The sequence below is a fragment of the Vulpes lagopus genome, chromosome 8 (assembly GCF_018345385.1).
Source record: "Vulpes lagopus strain Blue_001 chromosome 8, ASM1834538v1, whole genome shotgun sequence".
NCBI lineage: Eukaryota > Metazoa > Chordata > Mammalia > Carnivora > Canidae > Vulpes > Vulpes lagopus.
The window spans coordinates 120,987,665-120,997,775 of NC_054831.1; the positions used below are offsets into that span (position 1 = coordinate 120,987,665).

The 10,111-nt window shown below is 45.5% G+C and overlaps 1 protein-coding gene across 2 annotated transcripts in view; it reads left to right on the forward strand.

Moving 5' to 3' along the window:
• Positions 1 to 6,272, forward strand: part of TAF12 (TATA-box binding protein associated factor 12) — a 31,472-nt gene extending 25,200 nt beyond the window's left edge. For both annotated transcript variants that reach the window (XM_041764839.1, XM_041764838.1), the window contains 2 exons: positions 4,379 to 4,467; positions 5,957 to 6,272. In XM_041764839.1, the coding sequence (XP_041620773.1) occupies positions 4,379 to 4,467; positions 5,957 to 5,992 (125 nt within the window). In that variant the 3' untranslated portion in view covers positions 5,993 to 6,272. The remainder of the gene's footprint in view (positions 1 to 4,378; positions 4,468 to 5,956) is intronic.
• The last annotated feature ends 3,839 nt before the right edge of the window (positions 6,273 to 10,111 follow it).

A 10,111-nucleotide genomic window follows, 5' to 3' on the forward strand; every position in this document is an offset into this window, starting at 1 on the left:
GGGCTGAGATTGTTTTGAAAGAAGATGTATTAGTCTCCTAGGGCTGCTGTAACAAAGTGCCACAAACTAGGTATCTTCAAACAACAAAATGTAGGGACGCCTGGGTGGCTGAGCCGTGGACATCTGCCTTTGGCTTAGGGTGTGATCCTGTAGTCCTGGGATCCAGTCCCACGTCGGGCTTCCTGCATGGAGCCTGCTTCTCCCTCTGCCTGTGCCTCTTCCTCTCTTTCTGTGAGTCTTTCATGAATAATTAAATAACATCTTAAAAAAAAGTATTCTCACATTTCTGGAGGCCAAAAATCTAAAATCGAGTTATCAGCAGAGCCATGATCTGTCCAACGCTTCTACAAAGAATCCTTCCTTGCCTTTTCCTAGCTGCTGGAGGTGGCTAGCAGTCCTTGGCATTCTCTGTGTATAGCTGCATCACTCCATCTATGGCCTTCTCCCCTGTGTGTGTCCCTCTCTCTGTCTCTTCTCCTCTTGTAGGATGCCAGCCATACTGGATTAAGGGCCCACCCTACACCCGTACAACTTTGTCTTAATTAATTGTATCTGCAATAACCTTATTTCCAGTATATTCTAAGGTACTGGGGATTAGGACTTAAACATGTTTTTTTGAAGGACACAGTTCAACCCATAACAGTTTCATCATGTCCAAGTCTGATACCGGCGCTAGAAACTCTCAAAAATCTGGGACACCGGGGGCAGCTGGGTGGTGCAGTATGTTAAGCATATGATTCTTTGTTCCTGCTAAGGTTATGATCTCATGGTTGTGAGATCAAGCCCCAAGTCAGGCTCAATGAGGAGACCACTTGGGATTCTCTCTCACTCTCCATTTCCTTCTGCCCCTCTCACTCATGCTCGCTCATTTTCTCTCTCTCTCTCTCTCTCTATAAAATAAGTAAATCCGTAAAACAACAACAAACCTGGGACTCCAAAGGTCTCCCTCTCTATGTAGTCTCTTGACTGTGCAGTCTGAGGAGACCTGGACTTCTTACCTAGTAACCAAAGGCTCCCAAAATGAGTGTCCCATAACCACCTTGACAGAAACTACACAGCCTTTACTAACCCAGTATCTGAAGTCACACAGCATTATTCCTACTGAATTCCATTCTTTTTTTACCCCTAAAGATTGATTGATTGATTGATTGATTGGGAGGGGGCACAGAACCAGGGGGAGGGGCAGAGGAAGAAGGAGAGAAGCAGACTCTCCAATGATTCAGGGCTCGATCTCACAACCCTGAGATCAGGTGACCCCTGAATTCTGTTCTTTGAGGCTATCAAAAAGATTTGTCCAGGTTCAAGGGGAGGGAACATAAGCTCCACTTCATGATGGGAGGCACGTAAAGGAATTTGCAGACATGTTTTAAAACCATCACAATGCAAATTGACAGAGACAGAAAGTAGAATGGTGGCAACAAGGGGTTGCAGGAGGGGAAATGGGGGCTTATTTAATGCGTACAGAGTTTCAGTTTAAGATGATGAAAGCACTTTGGAGGTGGATAGTGGTAATGGTTGCACAACAGTGTGAATATGCAGAATGCCACTAAACTGTATACTTGAAAATGGTTAAAATGGTAAATTTTATGTATATTTTGCCACAAAATCCCACATACAACAGATTATATTACTTTGAGAGTTTAGCATTCCTATTTTTAAAATTTTTGTATTTTAATTATTGAAAATAAAATTGGAATGTTGTTTGTTCTTTAAGGATGAGAAGTACTTACCACAGTGACAAGAATACTAACAAATCTGCATGGCCAGAGGAGCTTCTGTAGCAGGCCTAATAGAGACTGAATCATAATTAGAAGATTGCTTAGTGGGGCATGGGATTGTAGTGTGGGGAATTAGCGAACCACCTAGATCTGCTGAACACCCCCCCACACACACAACAAAGATAGGCTTGCCAGTGGGGCTGTAAATTCTGGACACCACCTCTCTCGTAACAGACTGGGATGGGTATAACCGGGTTTGCTTCTAACCTGATTTCCTATGCTTGTGTAACTAATATTCCCTTCTGATGTACAGTCTTAAGAAGTTTAGAAGTTCAATGACATAATGTACATAGAATGCTTTGTATAATGCTGCTATATGCCACACATTTTACTATACCTTTTAATCACTAAATGATTGTTATTGCTATTACATTAATATTACATAAAATATAAATACATACATATTTAAATATTTTGCCACACACACATAATGTGTGTACATTCTTGCCTGGTAGCTACTTTTTTATTTTTTTAAGATTTAAATGTTTTTGATTTATCTTTATTTTTTTAAAGATTTATATATATATATATATTTAAATTTTTTTAAAGATTTTATTTATTCATGAGAGACACAGAGAGAAAGAGAGGCAGAGACACAGGCAGAGGGAGGAGCAGGCTCCATGCAGGAAACCCAATGTGGGACTCAATCCCAGGACTCCAGGATCACACGCTGGGCCAAAGGCAGGCACTAAACCGCTGAGCCACCCAGGGATCCCCTTATTTTAATTTTTTAAAAAATATTTTATTTATTTTGGAGAGAGAATGAATGGGAAGAGGAAGAGGGAAAGAGAATCTCAAGCAGACTTGCACTGAGTGAGGAGCTGGATGCAGACTTGATTCCACAACCCTGAGATCATGACCTGAGCTGAAACCAGGAATTGGATGCCTAACCACCTGAGCCACCCAGGCACCTGGATTTATTTATGGGAGAGAACGTCTTAAGCATACTCCTCACTGAGTGTAGAATCCAAAGTGGGGCTCAGTCCCACGACCTCAAGATCATGACCTGAGCTAAAACCAAGAGTCAGTCACTCAACCGACTGTGACATTCAGGTTCCCCTAAGATTTTATATTTTTTATGGAATCTCTATACCCAATGTGGAGCTCAGACTCACAACCCTGAGATCGAGTCACATGCTCCACCAACTTAGCCAGCCAGGCACCCTTCTACTCTCTTCCTTTAAAGAGACTTTGCAGATCCATATCCTGATCCACTGAGTGTTGATTGTAGTTTAATTCCCAAAGAATATCTCAGTGTCACTGTCTTTTTTTTTTTCTTTATTAGAGAGAGAGCGCACGCACAAGCAGGGGAAGTGGCAGAGGGAAAGGGAGAAGCGTCCTCCTTGCCTAGCAGGGAACCCAATTGGGAGGTCAACCCTGTGATCATGACCTGAGTTGAAGGCAGACGATTAACTGACTGAACCACCCCGGCACCCCTTTCAGTGTCACTTTCAAGTACTGACAACAGATGACATTAGCAGAAAGCTTCAGACATTTTTATTTTCAAGAAATATTTGAGGAGAGCTGTATGTAAAATTATTCTAGAACCAAACATGAATCACTCATTCACCCAATAGTTACTGTACATTAGACACAAAGTATTACCATAAAACCACTAATATTCAATTCGATTTAAGTAAGTGCTGTGCCTGGGGCAAAACAGATTTGCAAAGCAAATGTTTTCAGTGCTTTTGGGGAGTATGATAAAGTAGACTTAATCCCTAAATAATCTTGTGTAAGTCTAATTTTTTATATTGGGTATACTTAAAGTGCAGTACACTTAGTAGCTATGCCAATTACTGACATAGTCAAGTAAATAAAAATCTCTGCCCTCTTGGGACTTCTGGTGACACTCTGACAAGGATGATCATATCCAGTGGCACCAGGACACAGGGCTGTGGCATGGACATACCTATGTCTATATCCATATCTCCGTGAATATATCCCAGGCTCTGAGATTGCCTTATGCCCTTGAATGCCCTCAACCCTCCTGTGAGGCTGTTATTACAGTTGTTACTACCATGTAAAAGATAAAGAAACTGAGAAACTGAGACCCGGCGCCATCCAGCTCCACAGTGAAACAGCAAAGTTGGGACTCAGCTCTTAACTCCCGAATGCTAGGAATGCCTTTCTGCTCCTCATCTTCCTTTGGGTTTGAGAGAATTGACTTTGAACATAGGAGTAAGGCAACTGAAGGGGCGTCTGGCTGATTCAGGTAGAGTATGCGACTCTTGATCTTGGTGTCCTGAGTTCAAGCCCCACGTTGGGCGTGGAGCCTACTTTAAAAAAAAAAAAAAAAGAAGAAGGAACAAAGGACTTTCCTCTTTTATGGAGCTGCATGGAAACCGTAGGGCCCAGCGCTTACAGCCTGGACTATTCCTTTGTCTTTGCAAGAAGGTCAAATGATGTCATTTAAAACCTTGGAGGCACCACATGTGATTCACCCATTTGTATTCCACAGAACCTGTCTGCAGGGCTACTGTTAATTACTGTAGTTGGTCACTCATATTAGTCCTCCCTGACCGTTGTCTGAGGGTCACACTGCACCTGGATACTGTCTTCCCTGGTCTCTCATCTCTGTGCTGGCCTCTTCCTTGCAGAACGCCAGTGGAACATGTGGATCCCAGGATTTGGCTCTGAAGAAATCCGACCCTACAAAAAGGCTTGCACCACAGAGGCCCACAAACAGGTGAGGAGTTGTCAGAACTGCAGGTCAGCCCCAGCTGATCCTTTGAGCTGTGTCTCTGAGAGAGTGCACATAGCTCCTGTCCCTGCAGTTGTCATATCCTCCACACAGTAAGCTCCGCTCCCTGGACCAAAGATCAGAGAGGGCAAGAGGCAGTAGGACTCATGGGAAGAGTAGTCAGTTATTTCTCTGGTACTCTGCTGTTCCTACATGAGGTCTCACTCAGGTTTTTTTTTCAACCCTGATGGATGTCACTTAAAGCTACTGATTGTAGGTTCTTCTAATATGGCCAGAACTTGCCCCTTCTACATCTTGTCCCTAATGAAATCTTCCTGCATTATGGCTGATTTGAATGTTGTAAGTGGCCCTCTGACAATAGGGCAGTTTAAAGGAAGGAGAGCTATGCCGTCCTTGTGCTGGAGGGTAGCAGCTAAACTGCTGTGCCAGGCGTTTTAGCCTCTGTCCCTCTGACTACAGACCCAACGGGTCAGTAAGAGAACCTAACTCCACTTCTGCTGTGGAACAGGTTGCCCCTGCCATTGGTCAGTCTGATGGCAATGATGACTTCCTTTTGATAAAGTCTTATTTTAACTGGCTGCTCTGATTTGAAAAATGAGCTATTTTTCCAAGTGTGATGGGCACATTTGGGTGGTTCTGGCTGAGTGTCTCTTGCTTGTCCATAGCCTGGGATCTCTGGGGTGTGTATGTTTACAAACCTCACAGAGGAAGCCCTACAGGAAAGCCACCAATAGCCTGAATCAAAGGGAACCACAGTATTCTTCAGAAGGGAGTACCTCCAGACAACGGATGGCTCTGTTTTCCAATTATCCACTTTGCAGCTCTATCTATATATCTATTTGTCTATCTCTCTATCTCTGTCTCAGCAAGTATCATAATATTAGGACAAGCTCTTGGTCAAAAGAGTATAAGCAGAGCAGTCAAAAGAGTATAGCAGAGCAAATTAGTAATTTGGCCAGTAGCTGGTATTAGTAAAATTTGAAACCCATGACCTGAATATTTCCCTGATGGGTCGTGGTGGAAATTGTCAGTGTACATTTCCTTCATTGTAGGTCACCAAGTGTGAAATATCAGCTCTCTTTATGTGTGGCAGCAGGTTTGAAACAGACCCCTTCCCTGTTTTCTTCATCCTCAGAGAGATTAGGGTGGGGGAGCCTAGAAAACATGTTTTGATGGCCTGTCCCTAAGTCCCCAAAAGGCAAGAACTGTCATCTTCTGTTTTTAACTTTTTTGCTATCCTGCTAACCTATGGCAATTTGGGTCTTTTGGTCAACAAAATGGATCTCCTGGCCTGTCTAAATATCCCTTGGGGCCCTGAAGACTGTTCTCAGGCTCAGAGGAGCCTGCCGGGCTTCTCTGTGCATGTAGGTTCCTGAGAGCTCCAGTCTGTGGTATAGACCGCACCCTACATGGGTGACTAGGTGCAAGTTCCTGATTCTAAGCTATGTAATTGGTTATTTTGCTCTCCTTTCAGAGAATGGCATTGATCCGGAAAACAACCAAGAAATAACACACGGAAAGGTCAGGGGATGGACAACAGTGTATTTGGAGATACTTGAGCTGAGACCTCAGCCATCTCATCCTTGGATTTTTTTTTTAATGCTTTACAGAGAAGCATATATTTTTTATTAACAGTGCAGCAATATCTATAATGACTGAGAGGATCTGCCAAAAGAATAAAGCCTCCTACCCCAACTTCCAGTCCCTTTTCCCTGACGTCTCAAAGAAGAGCAATGTATCTTCCAGAGAAGATTTTATTTGTGGTTTATTATATAAGTGATTGAATACTGGACGAAGCATTATGGTCTTGTTTGGTGAGACAGTATTAGCAGGATTTGTAGAGGTTTGTGTTTCCTTCTCCCTTCCTCTTTTCCCTGTACTTTGTAATGTCAGTGTTTATATGAATATGACTTTCATTTGCTTTTCCAGAATAAAGAAGTTATTAATCGAAAGACAGGGTACATGGTCCAGCCTTTGAAAGGCCAGAGGGAGTTGAGGACAAGCAAGGCTGGATGTAGCTGTCAGCAGGTGGCAGCACCATTACTCATTTCTGTGAGGCTGAAAACCCAGGAATTTTTCTGTTATTTTACTCCAAGGAAGGCCACACCATCAGTAGGAGTTTGAGTCCGGTCTCTCTGCCATAAGAATGGGGCAGAGTGACCTGTCCTCGTGAACGCCAAGCTGAAGAGGCATCCTGGTTTTGGCAAAGCCTTTTCTGACCCTCTCTTCTGGATCTCCTGGCATTCATCGTTGGCCCTAAGAAAGGACGGCAGTGACCTGGGGAAGAGCCAGTCTGCGCAGGTGCATTGTCTGTTCTAGTTGTTGATACCCCTGATCTCGGTATTTTCACCATCCTGCAGAGGAAGCCAGGCCCCTAAGGCCTCCTGACCTTCTGCAACACCCGGCATCATCCTGTCCTGAGCCCAGCATAGCCCTTGTGAATTGTCAGGGCTCCTTGGGCTTCAGAGGGCATGGCTGTTTTATCCAGGGGTTACCAGCACAGGCACATCCTCCTTGCCCTGCTTTTCACTCCCTCCCACTCAGAATTTGACCCCAGAACCCCTCTCTTCAAGCCCAGTAGATCTCTTGAGGCTGTGCTGATGGTCCTGTTGCTCTTGGTCATGGTCTCAACATAGCATGCAGAGAGGCAGCCAGCTTCTCCCCTTCCTCCAGCATCACCTGTTGCCCAGGCACCAGGTCTCTTTTGTGGCCTCCAACCGGGAAGTGGATGTTGAAGGGTTTCACTTTTTCCTGAACCTCCCAGTGCCACTGAGCGACACTCTCAAAGGATGTTCTGTTGGTGATCTCAAACAGCAAAAGGCCTCCTGCTGAGTTCCCAGATCAGGAGCAAGTCACTGATCTTGACAGCCAAGAAGGAATCAAGAGTTAGTTTTGAATCCTCCATTGAGGACAGAAAGGGACAAAGGAATTGGGGCAGTTTAATGAAGAAAGCTGAGGTAGAGTCCAAAGTTCTCAATTCTTGATCAGCTGTGTGACAGGTAAGTGGCTTCATCTATCATGAGTTGTCCTACTTGTATGTAGAGGGGTTTATGCATTCAGCAAATATTTATAAGCTGGGCCTGGGCTTAGGCCTGTGCTGGGCAATGGGCTACACTGATGAATAAAAGCACAGGGAGCAGTCCTGCGATAGGGTGAGTGTAAAACTGGACTTGCCTGGGGCGCTTGGGGAGCTCAGTCAGTTAAGTATCTGATTTGATTTTTGGCTCAGCTTGTGATCTCAGGCTCCTGAGATCGACCCTGCATGGGGCTTGGGCTCAGCATGAAGTCCGCTTGAGATTTCTCTTTTCCTCTGTCCCTGTGTGCTCTCTCTTTCTCTCTCTGGAATAAATGGATACATCTTAAAAACAAAAACAAAAATAAAGCAAAAAACCTGCCTCTGTGTGCCAGGGTGGCTCGTCAGTTAGGTGTCTGCCTGCATCTCAGGTCATGATCTCGAAGTTCCAGGATCAACCTCTGAATCAGGCTCCCTGCTCAGCGGGGAGTCAGCTTCTCCCTCTGTGCCTTCCTCCGTTCCTGCACTCTCTCTGTCTCTCTTGCTCACTCGCTCTCAAATAAATAAAATCTTTAAAAGCAAAAACAAAAGAACCTACCTCTGTGCCTAGGGCTACAAAGGAGAGGTCGACAGGGTGAGAGAGGGAGTCTGACCAGCTGAGTTGAGTGACTCAGGTGAAGGCTTGGAGATCTCTGAGGGAGAGAGACCTGCCTGGAAGCCATCTCAAGCAGTGCTGTGAGGTGGATCAGGTCGTGCAGGGCCTTGCAGGCCCCAGCAAGAGTGGGCTTTACCCAGAAGGTAGCAGGAGCAACTGTAGGCTCTTAATCAGATTTGTGTGTGGAGAAAAGGTCACTCTGGCCAGCCAGTGGAGAACAAATAGCTGGGAGGGGAAGAAGACAAGTGTGGAAGCGACAGATCCTTGAGAAGCCTGCTGCCTGATAGAGGTGGTGGTAGTGAAGTGGAGGGCAGGGGAAATCTGAAAGATGGTTGTGTGGTTCATGATCTTTGGTGGCTGTGTGTAGGGATACAGGACAGGGCATCACCATGTGATCTGTAAGGCCTCCTCTGACTTGGTGTGCCCATCCCTGCTGCAGCTCAGCCCCACCCTGGGCACGAGGCTAAGTAACCACACTCACTTGACTGAGTCCCAGAGCCCAGCATGATGTGGAAGATAGGGCATTAGGGCCAGTGGACTCCTGTGCTCCAGTGTCCTTGCAGAGGGTCCTTGTAGAATGCCTCCAGGTGCCATGTGCTCTGCTAAACACCTTCCATGGATAAGCACATTGTGTTTTTCCCACAAGTCTGAAATAAGAATGTGCTTGGTATATGTCACTCACTTTAATTGTAGTATCATGTAATCCCAGGTTTCTGGGTGGAGGGTGGGGGCAAGATTTAAGGAGTTTAAGGAACTTACTCAGGTCACACAGCTTGCTTTGGTGCCAAGGCTTTAGCCAAGTCCATCTGACTCCGGAGCCTGCACTCTTAACTCTCCCTTAACTCCCCCTTAGTCCTATGGAGACAAAATGGGGGTGACCAAGAACAGCATATGCAAAGAACCAGAGGCGTAAAGGTCAGTGCATCAAGATGGCTCAAGCACAAGGTCTAACACTGGGAGAGGACGGCCAGAGATGAACAGGAAGTAAGCTCAAGAGGCGAGCAGCTTGCAGGTATAGTGGCAAGGTCCAGCACTCGGGCTTCAGAGGCTTGCGTGTGCATGTGCATGTGTGTATGTGTGGTGTGTGTACAGTGTGTCTGTCTGTCTTGCAGGGGTGGGTGTAGTGTAGGCAGCCCAGCTGACTGGCTTTGGGCTTCCCATCCCTCTTCTGCCTGAGTAATACCTTTTATTTTTTTTTTTTTTTAAGATTTTATTTATTTATTCATGAGAGACACAGACATAGGCAGAGGGAGAAGCAGGCTCCCTGTGGAGAGTCTGATGCGGGACTCGATCCCAGGACTCTGAGGTCACGACCTGAGCCAAAGGTCCGGTCAGTGAGCCACCCAGGTCACAACCTGAGCCAAAGACTCAACCAGTGAGCCACCCAGGCGTCCCTTTTTTTTTTTCTTTTTTTCTTTTTTTTAAAGATTTATTTATTTCTTTATTTGAGAGAGAGGAGAGAGTGAGGGCAGGGAGCAGAAGGAGAGAGAGGAAACTCAGTACAGAGCCCAATGCGGGATTTGATCTCTGAAATCATGACCTGAGCCGAAATCAAGAGTCAGACACTCAACTGACTGACCCACCCAGGTGACCCTGAGCAATACCTTTCATAATTGTTGGACATTTTAGGCCGAATAGAAAGACTCCCATCTGATAAGAGGATTCTGATGCTAAAAACAGGCATATAAACAGGTTGAAAGCCATGCAGGTGCTAGGGACCGGTGGGGTTTTTGGTGGAGGACTAATGTCATTGTGTTGACATGTTAAAAGCCTTGCTCTGGCTGCCAGTGTACAGAATGGAGTAGGAAGCAGGTGGGAGAGGGACCAGCCAGGAAGTTGCTGGAGTTATTTGGGGCTAAGAGTAAAAGAATATGGCGTGCGAGGTTTTCCTGAGAAAGTATTAACCAAAAGATAGAGGTAGAGGCTGGTTGCAACAATACAGGTGAGTTTTGAGGACACAG